The sequence below is a fragment of the Lepidochelys kempii genome, chromosome 14 (genome assembly GCF_965140265.1).
Source record: "Lepidochelys kempii isolate rLepKem1 chromosome 14, rLepKem1.hap2, whole genome shotgun sequence".
Taxonomy (NCBI): Eukaryota; Metazoa; Chordata; order Testudines; family Cheloniidae; genus Lepidochelys; species Lepidochelys kempii.
In genome coordinates this window covers 14,088,508-14,108,974 of record NC_133269.1, presented here as the reverse complement: position 1 = coordinate 14,108,974, position 20,467 = coordinate 14,088,508, and the positions used below count along the sequence as shown (strand labels likewise).

The 20,467-nt window shown below is 51.6% G+C and overlaps 1 protein-coding gene across 3 annotated transcripts; it reads right to left on the bottom strand.

The window, feature by feature from the left end:
• Positions 1–232: 232 nt before the first annotated feature.
• On the bottom strand, positions 233–19,003 carry RAB37 (RAB37, member RAS oncogene family). 3 transcript variants are annotated; one of them, XM_073310209.1, is made up of 10 exons: positions 18,844–19,001; positions 13,865–13,975; positions 9,970–10,011; positions 9,209–9,275; positions 9,008–9,060; positions 7,629–7,694; positions 4,352–4,408; positions 2,976–3,052; positions 1,551–1,652; positions 233–848 (listed from the first exon to the last, which is right to left on the bottom strand). In XM_073310209.1, exons 1-10 carry the CDS (start codon positions 18,946–18,948, stop codon positions 845–847), a joined length of 684 nt encoding a protein of 227 aa, XP_073166310.1. In that variant the 5' UTR covers positions 18,949–19,001; the 3' UTR covers positions 233–844. The 3 variants fall into 3 exon arrangements, with proteins under 3 accessions (XP_073166310.1, XP_073166311.1, XP_073166312.1); XM_073310210.1 differs by lacking the exon at positions 18,844–19,001 and adding an exon at positions 16,903–16,986 and having other exon boundaries at positions 233–1,652; XM_073310211.1 differs by lacking the exon at positions 13,865–13,975 and having other exon boundaries at positions 233–1,652; positions 18,844–19,003.
• Between the last annotated feature and the right edge of the window lie 1,464 nt (positions 19,004–20,467).

Here is a 20,467-nt window from a genome sequence, read left to right as displayed (position 1 = left end):
GTGCAACAGGGAGAGAGGGTCAAAGCCTCCTCTTCTGCAGCTGTGACCAATTTGTGTCACAGCATCAAGGGTATTTGAACACACCTGGAGAGAGGCAGCAGGGGGTTGCCTTTGAGAGCACGAAATACCCGGTCGCTCAGCAATTAGGGCCTGATCCAGAGCCCAGTGAAATCAACGGGGAGACTCTCAAAGGCCTCAGTGGGCTTTGGATCAGGCCCTTAATTTTCAGCAGTTTTATTTCAACAGCAAGAGGCATGGCTTCTAACTCCATCGGCAGGAGAGCGACCAGCGGAGTGCAATGGAATGAGCTGGGAGAATAAGATCTCCCCTGTCCCGGTGGCGGCCAGGGGGTGGATCCTGCAGCAAGTGGCCACAGGCTGCCAATGCTGGCTCCATGCTCACCCCCACCTTAGCAGCGCGGGTGCTAATGCTTTAGAACAGGAGAGGGGTGGGATCCAGAGAGCGTCCGTGGCATGCTGGGACTTGGCCTCTCGTAAAGGATTAAATCGCAATTTAGCCTGAGATAAATATAAATAAGAGCAGAATTTAAACATTTCTTTTTAGAGTCAGAAAAATAGATAGTGATTTCCTCTCTCTCCACTAACGCTGCGATCGGCAGCTTTCTTCCAACATAGCAGGCACTGTAATAACACTTAGCACCCCAAGTCCTTTGCTTGGGACATGCTCAGCGGCAGGAGGAGGTTGGGCAAAGGGGACAGCCCAGCTGCAGGGGCCTGGAGGAGGTGAGAGGAGTGGGGAGGGACCAGCTGTCACAGGGAAAAGGTCTCCTATGCCTCTTCCTTTAGCAAACACTCCTGCCGATTTCATTCGCTGCAGGAAAACTTCACCTGTTAATGCAAGAGGGAGAGAAACGGTTCTTCCTGCCCTGGCCCCCTCAGCCTGGTGAGACTCCAGAGCAGATGTCTCATGGAAACTGGTCAGAAAGGTGGTGACTCTAGACTGAAAGGTGTGGGACCCCGGCTATGCAGCAGTGCTGACCTGGCCCAATCCAGATAGATACAGGGCCGTGGCTACGCTGCTGAGGATGACTCGGTCCCGTCTTGAAAATGGGGCACTGGCAATGCAGCCAACATTGACTTGGCCCAGTCTGGATAGACACTGGACTCTGGCTTGTTTTAAGGCTGAACCAGCTGAGTCCTGATCATTGGGGTCCTGGCTATGCAGGCGAGGCTGACGCAAGCCACTCCCAAGAGGCCAGGCTTTGGCTGTGCTGCCAGGAGTGACTCCCCAAAGGTTGGACTCTCACATTGTAAGATTTGCTAGTCAGGCAAAACCCAGAACTGGCCTTTATTTGGCTGCTGTTGTAACTTCCCCGCAGCCACCCACACTCATGCACGTCCACACACCCCCGCATGCACACCCCGCCCCCTCTCAGGGTAGGTTTGCCTTTTTCCTATTGTAATTTATGGCCAGAAATATTTGTAAAGGTCTTCTGACCAGTTTCCTCTCCAGCCCCGCCTTGCTCTTGCATTATACCAGGCCCCTGTGCCCCAAGTCCTCCTTCCTGCCCTGCCATCCTCCTCTCTCACATGAAGGAACAGCAGCTGGTCTTCTTCTTCTGTGACTCTATGTAGTCGTGAATCTGGAACCTGGGCTCGTCCGGCTGCTGCACAGCTCGCTGCTTGAGTTCTCTGAAAGAAGCACAGCGGTGAAACATCACACCAGCCACCCCTCGCCCAGCAGAAGCAGCTGTGCATCCCTGAAGAAAGGTGGACACGGTGTTCTCCACCTCCCTTTCTTCCAGGGGGTGTGATGAGAGGGTGGAACACATGGCTCGACTTCTTGAGCAGACCTGGCCCTGTTCTACTTCCCCCAGCAGGATGTGCCATGGGAGCGACAACCTCAGCCCACTCCAGTCCTCTCTGCCAGCCGATACATCTGGCCAAGTCTTAAGCCAGTGTTCAGGAGGCCAAGAGCCACATTGACGGAGAGATACTGAGCTCCAGCCAGGGAAACAATATGAATTCAGGGGAAGGTGAAACAAAACCCCGTGAAGAATTGTATCTTGGAGGGCTGGGGGCTGCGGATGGGACAGATGTGTTAGCACAGGGTTAATCCCACTTGCTGGCAATGGACCTGCATCATGTAGCACTGGGATAACATTCAAGGAGCCTTTGATCTTTCTATTTCGAGGTGGAACGCAACAGTACCTCTGTGAATCAGTGGCTAGCAGCAGCATAGCTCCCTTTCAGCCCTTTTGCCCTGGCCCCTGCTGCATCTGGCACGTCGGTGGTGGAAAGCAGTGAGGTTTTTTGAAGTGCTGCTGGGAATTGGACCCACATCCCAGGGACATTGGGTGGCAATTCACAGGCTTGTGACCTGACTGTCAAAAATTAACTCTGGGCTAGAACTTGGCTCCCCAGCCGGAGAGCAGAACAAGGTCTGGGGACAAAGGAGACAAGGGACCAGCTCCTCAGCCAAAGTCAATGGAACGCTGCCCCTTTACGCCAGCTGAGGCTCTGGTCCAAGAGCTCTCAGGGATTCTGATGCTTTTATATCCCACTCTAGAGGAAAGCGTCTGAGCGTTACAGACTTTGCCCATAGGAAGTGCTGTGCTGGAGCGGACCAGCAGCCCATGCAGACCTGCAATCTGTCCCTGCCCTGGGCAAATGCCAACTGCTTCAAAGGAAAGCATCAGACCCCCGCATTGACCAGCCCAGGTGTGCATGCTTTACAAACATCAATGAGTTAAGCTTAATAATACTCTGAGATAGGGCAATTTTATAGCCATCGGGGGATAAGCAGCTTGCCCACACAGTGAGTGTGTAGATCCCAAGAGCCCTGGTCCCCTGCTCTAACCACTAGATGACACTTTCCCTTTGAAGGCAAAGATATCTCCCTCCCCCAGGGGCACATGTTCCCAACTCTGTACGCACATGTTAAATCAATGCCCCTTGGTATGGGAAGGCAGCCCTGGCATGGGAAGCTGCCCTTTCAGTCCTTCAGTTACTCACTTGGCAATGGCCCGAAATGCCAGCTCCACATTCATACCCGTCTTGGCGCTGGTCTCCATGAAAGGCACTCCGTATTCCTGCAGAGGGGGTGCAGCACCATCAGCCACTGCGCTGCCAGTTACTACCCCTTCCCCTAGCTCCCGTCCTCTTCTGAAACACCCCCGCCGATCTACCAGCAAAGCCAATCTCAGGGGATTCAAGGCGGTTCCTTGGGTCTGGGCCTTTGGCCAGAAGAGGCCCCAGACGGAACAGCAACCGGAGGCAGAGCAACCAGCGGCGGTGCTATGCACTTGCACAGCTGGTTACTCCGGGGAGGCCTGGTTTGAAGGAAGATTGAGGAGTCCAGAAGGGGGAGAGCAGATCAGAGGCCTTCTGAGGGGGAGGGGAACAGGGGTCTCTCTGGGGATCTGGAGAGGATGCTAATGTTTTGGTGGAGCCTCATTTGACCGTATCATAGAAGAATCATAGAATCATAGAAGATTAGGGTTGGAAGAGACCTCAGAAGGTCATCTACTCCTACCCCCTGCTCAAAGCAGGACCAATCCCCAACTAAATCATCCCAGCCAGGGCTTTGTCAAGCCGGGCCTTAAAAACCTCTAAGGATGGAGATTACACCACCTCCTTATGTAACCCATTCCAGTGCTTCACCACCCTCCTAGTGAAACAGTGTTTCCTAATATCCAACCTAGACCTCCCACACTGCAACTTGAGACCATTGCTCCTTGTTCTGTCCACGCCACTGAGCAGACAGATTAATGGTCTCTCACATACCTTGGCAGGCTGAGGGGTGCGTCCTTGTACTGCACACTGCTCCAATCTTTAACGCCACTCCCACCAATGCAGCCCTCTCAGGGTCCTCCCTCACACTGCAATTCAATTGCGCCCCCACACCCTATCTTCAGCCCTCAACCTCCTGCATCTCATAGCCCAAACCCTCCCTGCCCTCCCATCCCATCTAGCCTCCTCCCCTACATCTGACCTCTCTCACTTTCATCCCTTCAGTCCAGACACAGTCTCAGAGTCAGTGCTTAATTTGTAATGAAAGAGCGGCCGGGCCTCAAGCAATTGTTTTACATTTGTAACTGATACAGCAAGCCCAGAGGTGCCGGGGCTCCGAGCTGCCAGGCCCTGGCACAAATTAAGCACGGCCCAGAGTACGTCTAAATCTGAAAGTGGTTTAAGAGCTGGAGGAACTGAGGTGATAGATGGATGATTGGCTCAGAGAAACAGCTCTGTGATCCCGGGGAGTAGCCTAGTTAAGGTCTGTCCTGCACAGCAAAGGTGATCATAGCCCACATGGGACTGAGGATGATGAAGGGAGGGGCCAGATACCTTCAGGGATGACAGACACCCTGCAAAACCCTGGGGCAGCTCACCCTGGCTAGTGACTCTCCATCCTCCATCCTGATGACTCTCTCGTTGCTCACATCAGCCTGTAAACAAAGGGAAATAGTTACCGGAGTGGCACAGAGACTCACAGATCAGCCTTGCACTAGCAGGCCATCACGGAGCCTCCGAGTCCTTGACTTCACTTGCTGAAGAATCAGACTTGGGCTTCCCTCTGCTGGCAGAAGTGGGCATGGACGCACACGAGTGTCATTTTGCGGCATTTAAACCGCTCACCGGGTTCTCTTAGGAAAATTCCAAACCCAGGTAAATGTCACAGGGAGGGACGTGGGCACAGCAATGGGAGCTCAGAGCTCATGGATTCTGTTCCCAGCTCTGACATGGGCTCCCTCTGGGACCTAGGTGGGAAATTAAGGTTGGAAGAAGAAGAATGCTCTATACAGGCTACGTGTTATCAGAGAACCAAGTTAAGGAATTACAGAATCTAAAATGACAGGTTTCAGAGTAACAGCCATGTTAGTCTGTATTCGCAAAAAGAAAAGGAGTACTTGTGGCACCTTAGAGACTAAACAATTTATTTGAGCATGAGCTTTCGTGAGCTACAGCTCACTTCATCAGATGCATACCGTGGAAACTGCAGCAGACTTTATATACACACAGAGAATATGAAACAATACCTCCTCCCACCCCACTGTCCTGCTGGTAATAGCTTATCTAAAGTGATCATCAAGTTGGGCCATTTCCAGCACAAATCCAGGTTTTCTCACCCTCCACCCCCCCACACAAATTCACTCTCCTGCTGGTGATAGCCCATCCGAAGTGACAACTCTCTACACAATGTGCATGATAATCAAGTTGGGCCATTTCCTGCACAAATCCAGGTTCTCTCACCCCCCTCCCAAAAACCACACACACAAACTCACTATCCTGCTGGTAATAGCTCATCCAAAGTGACCACTCTCCCTACAATGTGCATGATAATCAAGGTGGGCCATTTCCAGCACAAATTCAGGTTTTCTCACCCCCCCACCCCCATACACACACAAACTCACTCTCCTGCTGGTAATAGCTCATCCAAACTGACCACTCTCCAAGTTTAAATCCAAGTTAAACCAGAACATCTGGGGGGGGGGGGGTAGGAAAAAGCAAGGGGAAACAGGCTACCTTGCATAATGACTTAGCCTCTCCCAGTCTCTATTTAAGCCTAAATTAATAGTATCCAATTTGCAAATGAATTCCAATTCAGCAGTTTCTCGCTGGAGTCTGGATTTGAAGTTTTTTTGTTTTGAGATAGCGACCTTCATGTCTGTGATTGCGTGACCAGAGAGATTGAAGTGTTCTCCGACTGGTTTATGAATGTTATAATTCTTGACATCTGATTTGTGTCCATTTATTCTTTTACGTAGAGACTGTCCAGTTTGACCAATGTAAATGGCAGAGGGGCATTGCTGGCACATGATGGCATATATCACATTGGTGGATGTGCAGGTGAACGAGCCTCTGATAGTGTGGCTGATGTTATTGGGCCCTGTGATGGTGTCCCCTGAATAGATATGTGGGCACAGTTGGCAACGGGCTTTGTTGCAAGGATAAGTTCCTGGGTTAGTGGTTCTGTTGTGTGGTATGTGGTTGTTGGTGAGTATTTGCTTCAGGTTGCGGGGCTGTCTGTAGGTAAGGACTGGCCTGTCTCCCAAGATTTGTGAGAGTGTTGGGTCATCCTTTAGGATAGGTTGTAGATCCTTAATAATGCGTTGGAGGGGTTTTAGTTGGGGGCTGAAGGTGACGGCTAGTGGCGTTCTGTTATTTTCTTTGTTAGGCCTGTCCTGTAGTAGGTAACTTCTGGGAACTCTTCTGGCTCTATCAATCTGTTTCTTTACTTCCGCAGGTGGGTATTGTAGTTGTAAGAAAGCTTGACAGAGATCTTGTAGGTGTTTGTCTCTGTCTGAGGGGTTGGAGCAAATGCAGTTGTATCGCAGAGCTTGGCTGTAGACGATGGATCGTGTGGTGTGGTCAGGGTGAAAGCTGGAGGCATGTAGGTAGGAATAGCGGTCAGTAGGTTTCCGGTATAGGGTGGTGTTTATGTGACCATTGTTTATTAGCACTGTAGTGTCCAGGAAGTGGATCTCTTGTGTGGACTGGACCAGGCTGAGGTTGATGGTGGGATGGAAATTGTTGAAATCATGGTGGAATTCCTCAAGGGCTTCTTTTCCATGGGTCCAGATGATGAAGATGTCATCAATATAGCGCAAGTAGAGTAGGGGCTTTAGGGGACGAGAGCTGAGGAAGCTCTGTTATGGCATAACATTTTTATGGCTGATTTAGAACAACGCTTCCTCAGCTCTCGTCCCCTAAAGCCCCTACTCTACTTGCGCTATATTGATGAGCTATTACCAGCAGGAGAGTGAGTTTGTGTGTGTATGGGGGTGGGGGGGTGAGAAAACCTGAATTTGTGCTGGAAATGGCCCACCTTGATTATCATGCACATTGTAGGGAGAGTGGTCACTTTGGATGGGCTATCACCAGCAGGAGAGTGAATTTGTGTGGGGGGGGTGGAGGGTGAGAAAACCTGGATTTGTGCTGGAAATGGCCCAACTTGATGATCATTTTAGATAAGCTATTACCAGCAGGACCGTGGGGTGGGAGGAGGTATTGTTTCATATTCTCTGTGTATATAAAGTCTGCTGCAGTTTCCACGATATGCATCCGATGAAGTGAGCTGTAGCTCACGAAAGCTTATGCTCAAATAAATTGGTTAGTCTCTAAGGTGCCACAAGTACTCCTTTTCTTTTTGAGAATCTAAAATGGCGCCTGGTTCTGGGTTTGGGGCAGCGAGTCACATCCACCGTAGGTCCCTGAAACAGTGGAACCCAGAGTTTGGGCCCTGGTGGTGACGCTGTCTGTGGGATATCATAGCTTCTTGAGCTTCCCTCCATGCCTACTGGACAACTCAAGGAGTAGCTGAGTTTTCTGTCTGGTACCTTGGTAGATAGGTACTTGGGTTTGATGAAATACAGACAAGGCCACACAGGCTGATGAAGTTGGAAAATGAAGAAGTGTGAATGCTGCCCTGCATGGTCAGAGCTGATACGGATTAGCAGTGGTTGGAGATCATGTTCTTCCAAAATGGGGCAGGCAAAGCCCCCCCATGAGATGGTGTCACTGAATGAAGAGGGGGAGCCTCAGAACCACATCTGTACGGATTTGGGGTGTCCTTGGTCTGAGGTGGGGGGCACAGCACAAAACAAAGAAGGAGAGTAGCTGTACATGAGCACATCTCTCAGTCACCCACCAGGAAGCGACACTCACCTTATTGCCTAACAACATAATGACCACATCCTTTTGGGCATATTCATGTATCTGTGTGAGCCAGGCCTGCAAGAGAGGAAGAGGGTCACATGGTATTAAAGATGAACAGCGGAGACAAGCAGGTTTATATGCAACTATAAGTGTGTGGGGAGAGCCAGGAAGGCCTCTGCATAGCAACAGCCAGATTAAAGGGGTGGAACATGGGCTGCTATTTCCATGTAGTTTTGGAGCACTTATGCCCAAGAGTCTCTGGGACACACAAATAATGGCTGGTGAAAAAATTCAAGGATTCAAAATCTGCTTTTGTTCTGATGTGGAAAGAAACGGAGACTTTTCAACATTTTTCATGGACCAAAACAGAGAAAGAAAGATCCTTGCTCAGCCTGATTTGGGGCGGAGACTAAAACCTGGGTCATCCACATTCCTGGGGAGTGTCTGAACCATGGGGCTATTTGCTGTTCTGGGGTGGTGCATTGTCTCTCTCACCCTTGCCACCAGCAATTCCAGCGGGGACCTGAGAAACCTTCTCAACAAAAGTGGTGTCAAACAGATCCCTCTCCATGAAAAGTTTTGGTTTTGACCATTTTCTGATGGAAAATATGTTTCATCGAAAAATTCCCAGCCAGCTCTCATCTCTGGGCACCTTAGTCAACGGTTTGTCTTTGCACCTCAGTGTCCTGTAGAGTCTGCCAGCCCGTACCATCTTGCGCCCATTTCTGAGCCTCAAGACACTGTCTGCCAAGAGGCAGGATTCAGAGGCAGCCTCCCTTTGGGTCCCTGATTTAGTAGGGTGCCAGCTACCTTCGGTGCCCGTTGACTGTGCATGGCTTTCAATACATTGTAGCACCGAACAATTCTTCCAAACCCATCTGACTTAACAACTCATGTTACCGCCATCCAGTGCGGCTGCATCACCAATGTGATAGGTTGGAGCGGATAATAGTCTACTACAGTTGCCAGCTAACAGAGTTTCTCCTTCAGCTCAAGCAACAGAGGCTCTGCTTTCAGTGCTGAAGACCCCAAGTTCATTTCTTGCTGACAACCCAGGATAAGAGAGCCCCACTGGTTTCGAGGAGAGCCGAGGGTGCTCAGCTTTCTGCACTATTGGGTTCAGTATTTCAGGTTCTGGACCCAAAGTATAACGATTCCCCTATGCCCGCTGTGACTAAGGCAAAAGTTGCCCATTGCATCGTAACACAGAGCAAACTGAATAGGCAGAGAAGTGGCTGTTCTGCATTGCTAGCTGCCAAGCATTGGGAAAGGCCCTCCCATTACATCAGTCTGCCAGAGCTTTCAGAATGAGGAGACTCTGCTGCCCCTCTCTGGGGGTTTAGGAGTTAACGATTGTGTCAGTGAGGTCCAAGGAGATACATACTGACCCGAACATTGTCAAAGGACATTTTGCTGGTGATGTCATAAAAGAGGAGCAAAGCTGGAAGAAAAGAAGAGAGACAAAGCGGGGGTTTAATGAAGATTCTGTTCCTGGGTATTAGTGGCAAGAGCAGCTCCACTAGGTCTGCAGATTCCGGTTCTCATCTGACCCCGGATCGGGCAAACCACAAACCCGCCTAAGAACCTACCCTGGGCATCTCTGTAGTAGGCGTGGGTCATGCTACGAAATCGCTCCTGCCCTGCTGTGTCCCAGATCTGCAAAGAAACAGCCCCGATGAAAACCAAGGGAGAAACCCCACTGCCACCGGTTTCATTCCCAGCTCTCCAATTCCAGGGGAGCGTTGGCATCCGGGCATAACAGAAGGGAAAGAACCAAGACCTCAGAGTCAGTGCAAGGGTTGGAAGCACTCAGGGACACACGGCTTGTATATGCCACTCCTTGTGTAGGAGGGGATTTCCAGGTTATAAAAACAAGTCTGAAAGAGATTCAGAGCTCTGGATTAAATTATATATGAGGTCCCAAGCAAGACTTCAGGCTGCGAGTTGCCAAAGTTATATGGGGCAAATGCATGAAAGGTTGGTAAAAACTAAGCCTTTGTCCCTGGTCTTTATGAAGGGATGTTTTTAAAGGTGTTGTATATTGTACACATATCGCATATCACGTACCACATCACACCCAGAACAGTCTTTTCCCCCAAGGCCTCACCTCTCCCTGAGAAATGTCCATATTAATAGCTATCAAACACTGGCTGACTGTGCACCGTCACTGCAAGAGTTAAGCTGGGAGAGAAAAGATCGGCTTCCCTTCCCCTCCCCCCAAACCTTATTAGGGAGTGTGTACACATGGCAAAGAATAGATAAAAGCCATGGATCATGGCCTATTTGTACAGACACCCTCAGACAAAGTATCAACTGCACATGCTGCATCAGGATCAGATACTGGACTCACCTGCAATTTTACTTTCACACCGTCCACTGCCACGACTTTATTCTGTAAGAGAAAACAAAACCACACTGATTTAATATGGTGGGAAAGCCAGGTGTGGTCTTTTGTGGGGTGCACCTTCCCCATACTGCATTCCACGGTACCATAGTCATCTTGAACCCTATGGCATGGTTCAGTATAGACCAGCTCCACTGATGCAGGTGCATGCAATGCTGGATTCAGAGCCTGGAGACAAAAAGAGAAGGAGGTAACAGGTAACTCTCTTCTAGGTCTGTCTCCTTTCTCTGCAGCAGCTTCTCCTGTCAGCTAAATAGCAAGGCAGGATATTAAGAAAGATAGATATTAATTGACTCAACGGCTCATACTCATGGTGTGAGCCCACTGTAAACATTCAAACTGGCAGCTGTGGAGAAAGCTTCCAGCTTGGGCATCCCTCATGGATGCATTTTCCTACAATTTAAACATCCATCTGGAGAGATTGGGAGCTAGTGAACATAAGAACGGCTCTACTGGGTCAGACCAAAGGTCCATCTAGCCCAGTATCCTGTCTTCCAACAGTGGCCAATGCCAGGTGCCCCAAAGGGAATGAACATAACAGGTAATCATCAAGTGATCCATCCCGTTGCTCATTCCCAGCTTCTGGCAAACAGAGGCTAGGGACACCATTCCTGCTCACACATCATGGTCATGGCACCCTAGAAGTACCATAGCTTAGACAGACTGCATTAGAAGCAGAAAAACAGAGACATCCAGAAATAATAATGTATGGAACGAAGGTATCTAACAGAACATCTCTCCTGAAGCCCCCCTCAGAGCTTGGACCAAGAAACCAACAGGAGGTGGTTGTTACCAGTATTTCCAGGGAGCCTGCCCTGCAGGGCACTTTACACCACGCTGCAACATTCTCACTCCTCCACTGATCTGAAATTCAGCCTGTCAAAGAACTTGAAACACCCAGCACCACAATCTGGCTGGTTTGCTTTTATCTCAGAGCCTCTGGGCCTATTTGGCAGCCAGAGGTGCTAACAGATGGGCTGAAACCTGTGAGGGGCTGACTGCCCGCAGTTCCTGCTGACATCCGTGGGAGTTGAAGAAGGTGCTTTGCACGTTGCAGGATTGGACCTAGCACGTGAGCGACACATATTTCCGAGATTGCCCCACATAACAAACAAAAGCAGTCACTTGAGAAACACAAGCAGAGATCAATGGGAAAATTCAGTGCAGCCTCAACCTGGGAGAGAATTTAGCACAGCCCTGTCCCGCTAAGGGGTTCATTTGGCGGCAGTAATGGAGAGGAGTAAAAATCCTGCAAACCTCAACCAGCTACGTATTAGAGAAGCAGCAAGTACCATTAAATCCAGACCCACGCTACACCTGCTCAGACTCCTACCTGTGTCTGCAAACAAGCTTGCTGGGGATGTTTTCATACTGCGGACAGTTGTCCAGGCCCTTGATATTCACCTTATTTTGATTGGCTGGGTGGGTGTTTCTTCTCAATGGATACTCTTTTTACTCCAGTTGTTATGACTGGTCGGGTGGGTGTCACTTGCCAGTGCATTCTCTGATTGGCTGGCTGCCCTCCTAATGAATGCCCTGGATACTCTGGTTGCTTTGATTGGGCACCTCTTGACAGTGGATATTTACAGAGTGGTGCCAGACTCCGAATGGGTAAGGAGAGGGTGCGCCAACGTGGGATGCTGCTGCCAAACCTTCCCCTGGCTGCAGATGACAAATCTGGCGGAACTCAGTAGTGGGGGCATTAAAAAGGCATCCGATGAGCAGGTTAAATGCAGCAGGTCATCTGTAATTAATACGAGCACACTAGCCTTGAACACTTGTCACCAGAGTAATGACACGATGCAAAACAGAGAGGCCCAGGTAAAGCTCTCCATTCAATAGCAGGGAGCTTGCATCTGGCTGAGGCCTCAGGGCAGTGCATGGAGTGCTGCTACAACAGTGCTAGAATACACAACACCGCATGCATGCTCTCGCTCAGCCCAGCCACGCACAGAGACAGGAACAGGGTCTCCTCCGGTTGTTCTTGTCTCAACGTTGATTTTAACTTTGGAGCAGAGACTGTGCTGCATGCCCAGGAGAAGCCCCACAGAAAGCAACGGTTCGGCTCTTGGTGTGCAGAGACAACTGCCCACCATGCCAACCAATCTGGAGTTTCATGGTTCATTTGTACAGTCCCATCTGTCTGTAGCCATCTATTGTCTCCTGTCTTACACTTAGATTGGACACTCCTTGGGGCAGGGACTGTCTTTATGTTCTGTGTTTTAGAGCACCTAGTACAGGGGGTCCTGGGCCATGTGGGGCCCCTAGATATTATGGTTATACAAATGAAAAACAATAATAATAAAATAAGGCCCAATCCACAGGAATGGAGTCAAAGGTGGCATTAGTTTCTGGGCTGCTCTGGGGGTCAAAACAAAGCAGCTCATAGGGGCTGAGGCAGGGGACAGAATCTGCCTCTCCATCTTTGTATGTGTAGTAAAGCACCATGTAACCCTATGGTGCTGTATCAACAATTCAGCACAGAGCTACCATGGGCAACATAGAAAGCCCTGAGGTTAAAATGTCAAGTCACTGACATCAAGAACGTACCTTCATTTCATATACACCTGCACTCTCCCTGACACAAACCACCCTCCACAGCATCACACGGTCACGTATCTGCATCCCAGGACACACAGATCCCAGTGCCCACAGACCCACAATGCCGCGGGCACAACCCTGCATTAATAATCAGTTGCACACACCTGCATTACAGACAGGGCTTGGTGAACTAGTCTGGGTAAAACAGGAACCAGATGGAACATTTCATCACACCGAAGCTGAAGCTCATTTGAGGGCTGGAAGAGTAAAGGTAACGCTCTGGCTTCAGTTTTGTGCCCCTCTGCCTTGCACAGCCGCAGCAAGAGACGCTGGTTCCAGGAGAACAGATGGTTTCTGGCCCAGTTGCCAACAAGGATGATCAGTAAGCATCCTGGGGCACGGACCAGCTTTTTGTTCCGTGTTTGTAAAGTGCCTAGCACAATGGGGTGCTGGGCCAGGCTTGGGCCTCAGAGGCACTGTGGTCATATAAATCAATAATGATAATCCTCCTCCTCCTGCCCCCCAGGAAGCCTCAAATTGCTAGAGTCCAGCTCAGTTGTGCAGGCTTCAAATGTTCACAGAACGGTGGAATAAGAGCCCAGACGTTTGGGCATTTATCTGGCTCAAACCTCTGAAGTTCACCTTTCACTACTGATAAGCCTCCGGCATCCATGCAGGCACACCCATCCACACCGACATCATCTCCAATACATCCTTTGGGAGAACATATCCTCCATTCAAAGAGCCAGACTCCGATCTCTGTGGAACATGGCTTAATTCAGTGGACTAACTCCCAATTCGCCCCAGGGGGAGTGAGAGAAGAATCAGGCCCTAAGTGTAAACGGAGGGCTGGAAATATAAGATAATGAGAAAAAAGCCCATGTCAGGACAGCAAAACCTGGGTCTGAAACTTCCTCTTCCCTTATTCTAATGTACTTTCAGGGCCTACACACTACAAGGATTGGTGCCCTCTGAATACACTAGACTGGAGAGATAGATACTCTCCAAAGCTGCAGCAGCGTGACTGGCTCCAGCCCCAGCAGCATGTGGATCACATCAGCCATTCACATAATACTCTCTGCTTAGCCAGGCTCTGGGCAAAGAGAGAGGGCCCCTCCTCAGTGCTACTCGCCCCTTTTCTTCAGGCAATAGCTCCTGCAATCGAAGACACCAGGGCAGTTTAACTGAATACTCTTCTATTCAATGATTATCTGAATGGGGGCAGAGGGGGTGTTTCACGCTCATCCCCTGAGCTGTAACAAGAGGCTCTCCCTAGCGCAGAAAGCTGCAGCGGTCTCACCCGGAAGTCTATGCCGACGGTGGCTATGAAGGTCCCAGAGAGGAAGGCCCCATCTTTGAACTGGAGCAGGAAGCAGGTTTTCCCCACGCCCGAATCTCCAATCAGCATCACCTACAACACGGGTGCAAAAACTCATTAATAGTGCTGGGGGAGCATGCGATTTGGGGTAAGGGCAGAACTGGGGTGAGGATGGTGCAGCCCTGTTGAGGAGGAGCACTGACTGGGGTGGTGGGTGACACAGTCAGGGGCAGCCTGGGGTGTTTCTTTTTATTCCCGGAGCTTGTCAGAGCCATTTCCTTTCCCAGCTCCCTTTCTCTTTCAAATACAGATTTGAACCCCACACAAAGCAACACTGCCCTATAGTGTAGGTTTCAGATACAGCTTCCCTTAAAGCAGGGTCTCCCCAGCAGTTCGTCTCCTCAGTAACACAGGCTACTGGGAGGTGCAGGTGCTCTGTGCTTCTGCAAGTCAGGCAATGTTTCTCCGCAGTGTCAGCTGCTCCCCAGACTGGGAAATGCTCCTGTAGCTGCAGGTGAGTCCTAGAAATTTAACTTTCTTCCCTCCCTGCTTCTGTGGTGGTCTCTAATACACTCAGAGCCAGGAACAGCTCATATGTTCAGAGCCATCTCACCACCACAGAGTTTCCTTCTCTTCGCTCCCACAGCACTCAGCCATGAGAGCACATGTGACCGGACTCCATGGAGCTTCCAATGGGCAAAATAAGACAGACAGACCGACCGACCGAAAGAACGAACTAGTAGCGGTGGAAGTCATTACAGGAGGGATGTCACTGCTAGAGAGTCTGACCGTGACCCCATTATCTAGCAGGGAATGGCTAAACGAGTTTCCCCTCTATATGAACATAGCATTTAATTGCTGCTTCTGCTGGTGCTTCGGAATGGCGCTAGGCCAGGAGCACGGTGCTGCTGGCACTCTTTGTAACTAGACACGTTTCATCTACAAATACCCCATGGATCTCTTCCTAGAGAATGGGACACACCCTGGCACTATCCCCCTCCAGTCAGTTCTCCAGATACCAGCGTCAGGTTTCTCCCTGAGATCACAGGTAGACGGACAAAGACCTCAGGCCCATCTCAAGAAATGGCTCATTCTTTCTGTTGTCCCCTTTGTCCAGGTCCAAGGAGAAAGTCCAGGATATACACCTTAGCACACTCAATCGGCCTTCACCAAACAGGGACACTGCACCAGAGCAGTAGATCACATTGTGGAACAGGCCAACCAAATACCCTGAGAGAATCTGCTTCAATACAGAAATAAAACCCCCTCCAACCACACACCCCTAGTCGTCATCACACCTACCACCACACACCGGAACTCATACAGAATAACATCAAACAAATACAACCCATACTTGATGGGGACTCCATCCTGAAGGAAATCTTTCCTGAACCCCCACTTCTGGCCTACAAACCACTCCCAGTTCATCATCAGAAGCAAGCTCCCCGTAGACCAGGGCTCACCAACTCAAAGTGGTGCCAGACCCTACGAGAATAACAGATGCAAAACCTGCAGCCATATCTCCACTGCTCCAGTGATCAACACCTCTCACAACTCACCTTTCAAGATCCATGGATCCTACACCTGCCTATCACAACATGCGGTGTACCTCATCCAGTGCACTAAATGCACAGTAACTACTATGTGGGCGAAACCAGACAATCACTACGCTCTCGAATGAACTCACACAGGAAAACGATACAAGACAAACACCCTGTCACCTGTGGGTGAACACTTTTCACCAAGTGATCACTCTGTATCTGATCTCTCTGTCTTCGTTCTCAAGGGAAACCTGCACAACACTTTCAAAAGACAAGCTTTGGAGCTTAAATTCATAACTTTGCAAGGCACTAAAACTCATGGACTGACCAGGGACACTGGATTTATGGCTTACTACAACAATCCATAACCCACTAACAACCCCCTCCCCAGCTGCCTTCTTCCCCCTTCCTTCACCCCCCCATGACTGGCTGGGTGTTAACGGGCCACTTCCCTTTGAATGGTCCCTTGAAATAGGTGTTAACTACTTACACTGAACAATCTGTTCCACCTTGTATGTAGCTGTGATGCTCGGTGGACCTTTCCCAGAGCTCTGGGTAAACTCAAAATTGCCTCTCTCACCAACGGAAGCTGGTCCAATAAAAGATCTTACCACGCCCGCCTTGTTTCCTTGAGCAAACTCTGACAGCCCCAGGACTCTCTGCCTTGCTCCAACCACCTCACCCACACCAAATACCAAAACAAACACACAGCTCAGCATCCACTCCTCCTAAGCAAACAGCAGCTTGGCTTCATTGGCACCTCCACATCCATTTTTACACCAGGGAGGGTGAGGCAGCACCCTGGCCAGGAGAAACACTGTGCATTATTAACAAGTATTCAGCTGCCCAGAAAGTGCGATCCCCTCCTGCCTGCTCTGCCATAACAGCAATTTCCTGGCCGTCACTGGGTGTTAATTCATCAGGCACATGGGCAGCCCCCAACCCCTGTTAAAACCAGAACACGAAGCAGGGCCTGCAGCAAGCGACCTGCAGAGAATGAAATAGTCTAAGGCAGGGGTTCTCAAACTGGGGGGTTGGGACCCCTCAGGGGGTTCTGAGGTTATTACATGGGGACTCACGAGCTGTCGGCCTCCACCCCAAACCCTGCTTGGCCTCCAGCATTTATAATGGTGTTAAGCATATAAAAAAGTGGGTTTAATTGATAAGGAGGGTCGCCCTCAGAGGCTTGCGATGTGAAAGGGGTCACCAGTAAGAAAGTTTGAGAGCCACTGGTCTAAGGTCCTGCCTGTCAGTGGAGATGAGCCCCTGCACCCTCTGTGGAAGTCAATGGAAGGTGCAGGTGCTCTGTGCTTCTGCAAGTCAGGCCCTGACATTCTAGCTGTCTCTGCCCAGGCATGCAGACAAGGGGTCTGTCCTGGAGGAAAGATGGGGAATGGGATCATTCTTGTTGGGCCGGCAAATAAACTGTACTGCAAAAGATTCTGAGTCCCCAAATGACCCTTCTGCAGGCGAATTCACCTTGACTGATGTCGCCAAATCCTTTGGTGCAGATGCACCTGAAGAGAGGCAAGCTTTGGGAATAGCACTCTATTCTGGCTCTAGCTTGCTCCAGGTAAAGTTTCCAGGTTGCTTTTGGGAAAAAAAAACTCTCCCCCCATAAGCCCATCAAAAAATCAGAGAGAAAGGAGCAGGAGGAAGGTGCAAGCATTAAAAAAGAAAAGAAAAGAAGGAAGTGGCCAAGAAAAAAAAATGGGGCCAAATTCAATTTTTCGGAATAACCAAAGCAAAGCAGAACGAACCCTCACAGCAATTGCAGGCAGGGGCAAAACAAGCTGCTCGGCAGAGTGGAAGAATGGCCAGGGTGCTGGGGGGGCTCAGAAGTGTCCCTCCCCCTCCCGTGATTCAATTCCCTGCTCTGGCACAGACTTCTTGTGTGACCTTGGGCAATTCACTTTGCCTCTCTGGGCCTCAGTTCCCCCAGCCATACAATGAGGGTGTAACAGCCCTGCCCTGCCTCCTGGAGGTGTTGTGAGGTGAAATACCTCAAAGACTCTGGGTTCTCTGGGAGTGGGAGCTGTATAAGATAGGTATTGCAGCGGGGAGTGAGCAAAGCAAGCCCCATGAGGACATGTTTCTCCCTGTGTTAACAGCTCCGGATGCAAATGCAGAGCTCTGTGAGCATAGCGAGACCCAGAAAGGAAAGGGAAGGGCTGCACACATCTCCCTGTACTAAGACTGATAAGCACCCTTCTCAGCTGCAGGCTGCAGGCTCAAGGAGCACAGTGAGCATCTATTCTGCTGGTCCCAGGCTGGGTCTGGATCAAGTCCAGCTCACATATTCCCATGCGCCGGGGCCTGGCCTCTTCTCTGTACAGTGACAATTTTAGAGGTGGATCATCAGAACTCCCTACCGACGATCACATCCAATTGGGGGGGGGACGACGACGACCACTTTTATGGCTGGTAGCAGATACCTCTGCTGGGAACCCTTGCCATGTGGCTGACTGGGTCCCGTGCCCATCCAGTGAAGGCGCCTGATGGCAGCTGACTGTGGGGACAGAGAGAATGGGGAAGCTGGCAAAAAGGACAGAACTGACAGCTGCCAACCGCCCTTGCACTGTGCACTCTTGGGTGCGGGCCTCCATGGCAGCCCTGCTCCCCCTGCCTTGTGAAGTCCCATGGGCCCCCCGCCCTTGTCAGACATGAAGCCAAAACCCTTGGGGTTGGTTCCCACCTACTCAGGCTGTGCCCAGCCAAGAGGTGCTTTGGATCAGCCTCCCTCTCCCGGCCACGGGAACGTATCCGCCCCTACAAGGGCTGCTGCAAGGGGTGGGAACCGCTGGACGCAGCCCCCGGGCTAGGCCAGCACCAGCCTGCGGGGAGGGCAGGGGAGGGCACCGTCCCCCTGTGCTCTGCACACGCAGCCACCCCCACCCTGAGCTTCGGAGGGGATCCCTGAGACCCAGGGCGCGTCTGACAGGCCGTGGGGGAGCGGGGGGGGGGCGCGAACCCGGACCCCAGCACGTCTCTCCCCCGCCCTGCCCCACTGGGCCCTTCGCCAACTGTCCCCGCTGCAGAGATGCTGTCAACACGCTGCCCGCCAAACCGCTCGCTTCCTCCCCAGCGCAGCTCGTATCTTGTGAGCCGGACCCGGGCTGCAGGGGGAGCCGCGTGCACCAGCGAGCGCTGCAGACGGGGAAGAAAACCGGCCCCACACGAGCGTGGCCATCGCGGGAGAGGCTCCCCCGCCAGCCCAGGCTCCGCGGCAAGTGGGAGCGGGTCGGGGGGGGGCCGGCCAGCGCTGGGGCTGAGCAACGCCAGGGGACCCCTGGGGAGCAACCCGCCCCCACGCTGCGCCGACCCCTCCCGGCCCCCGGGGCGCAGGCAGCGCGGGGCGGCTGCCCCCTCCGCCCCGCGCCCGGGCGGAGCTCCCCACCCGCGGCCGGGGCAGGCTCCCACCTTGCAGGCGAGCTCGTAGTCCTGCCTGAGCGACGGGAACCGCTCCCGGAGCGCCGCGGGGCACCCGTTCTGGGCAGGAGCCGCGGACCCTGCCCGGCCACTCATGGTCCCAGGAGCCCGCTGCCCGGGCAGCGAGCAGGAACTAGGAGAGGCTCGGCAGCGCCCGCCCCGCTGCTCCTCCTCCCCGCGACCCGCCCCCTTCCCGGCCCCGCTGCGCTCTGTGCAGGGGACCCGACCGAACCCGAGCGAGCCCAGCGGCCTCCCGCACCAGTCAGCGACAGCCGGGCCCGGCCGTTGCTCTGCGGGCTGCGCAGAACCGAACCTCGCTGCGCGTTCCAAGGGCCGAACCGAACCCCAGCGCCCCCTTCCCCGGACCGAGCAGCTTCCCTCTCCCAGCCCGTGCCCGGACCAGACCCAGCGGTGCCGACCCAGCCTTCAGCCAGAACAGAACCCGGTCCCCTGCCCGGACTGGACCCAGGGGTGCCACCGGGCAGCCTCCAGCCAGAACGGAACCTGGTCCCCTGCCCAAACCGGACCCAGCGGTGCCACCCAGCCCTCCTTTCCCCAGGGCTCAACCAAGCCCCTGTCTGGCCGGTCCAGTTCTGTCCCCTTCACTCCCCATTCAGGTGCCCCATCCGTCATAAATATAAAGGGAAGGGTAAACCCCTTTAAAATCCCTCCTGGCCAGAGGAAAAAAATCCTCTCACCTGTAAAGGGTTAAGAAGCTAAAGGTAACCTCGCTGGCACCTGACCAAAATGACCAATGAGGAGACAAGATACTTTCAAAAGCCGGGAGGAGGGAGAGAAACAAAGGGTCTGTGTCTGTTGGTATGCTTTTTTTGCTGGGGATAGACCAGGAATGGAGTCTTAGAACTTTTAGTAAGTAATCTAGCTAGGTGTGTGTTAGATTATGATTTCTTTAAATGGCTGAGAAAGGAACTGTGCTGAATAGAATGACTATTCCTGTCTGTGTGTCTTTTTTGTAACTTAAGGTTTTGCCTACAGGGATTCTTTATGTTTTGAATCGAATTACCCTGTAAGGTATCTACCATCCTGATTTTACAGAGGTGATTCCTTTATTTCTATTTACTTCTATTAAAAGTCTTCTTGTAAGAAAACTGAATGCTTTTTCATTGTTCTCAGATCTAAGGGTTTGGGTCTGTGGTCACCTATGCAAATTGGTGAGGATTTTTACCAAACCTTTCCTAGGAAGGGGGGTGCGAGGGTTGGGAGGATTTTGGGGGGAAAGACGTGTCCAAACTACGTTTCCCAGTAAACCCACTTAGAGTTTGGTGGTGGCAGTGGATATTCCAAGGGTAAAGGATAAAATTAATTTATACCTTGGGGAAGTTTTAACCTAAGCTGGTAAAAGTAAGCTTAGGAGGTTTTCATGCAGGTCCCCACATCTGTACCCTAGAGTTCAGAGTGGGGGAGGAACCTTGACACCATCCCTCTTCTCCTCCAGCTCAGCCACCCACCCCACACTCCATCTTCCCCCCAGCTTCTCTGGAGCCAGGTGAAGGGGGGCTTGGTTTGACTCCCATGGGAGATTTAGGAGAGCCAGGTGAGGAAGGCTTTCCAGCTGGGCACAGTGGACCCAGCAGGATCAACTCATCAGCCTGCA

Coding starts and splice junctions, on each gene's coding strand:
- RAB37 (XM_073310209.1), bottom strand. CDS start 18,948: ATGAGTGGCCGGGCAGGGTCCGCGGCTCCTGCCCAGAACGGGTGCCCC. Junction 10,012..13,864: donor CCGTCGGCATAGACTTCCGG/GTGAGACCGCTG, acceptor TTTCTCTTACAG/AATAAAGTCGTGGCAGTGGA. Junction 7,695..9,007: donor TGTCCTTTGACAATGTTCGG/GTCAGTATGTAT, acceptor CCTCTCTTGCAG/GCCTGGCTCACACAGATACA.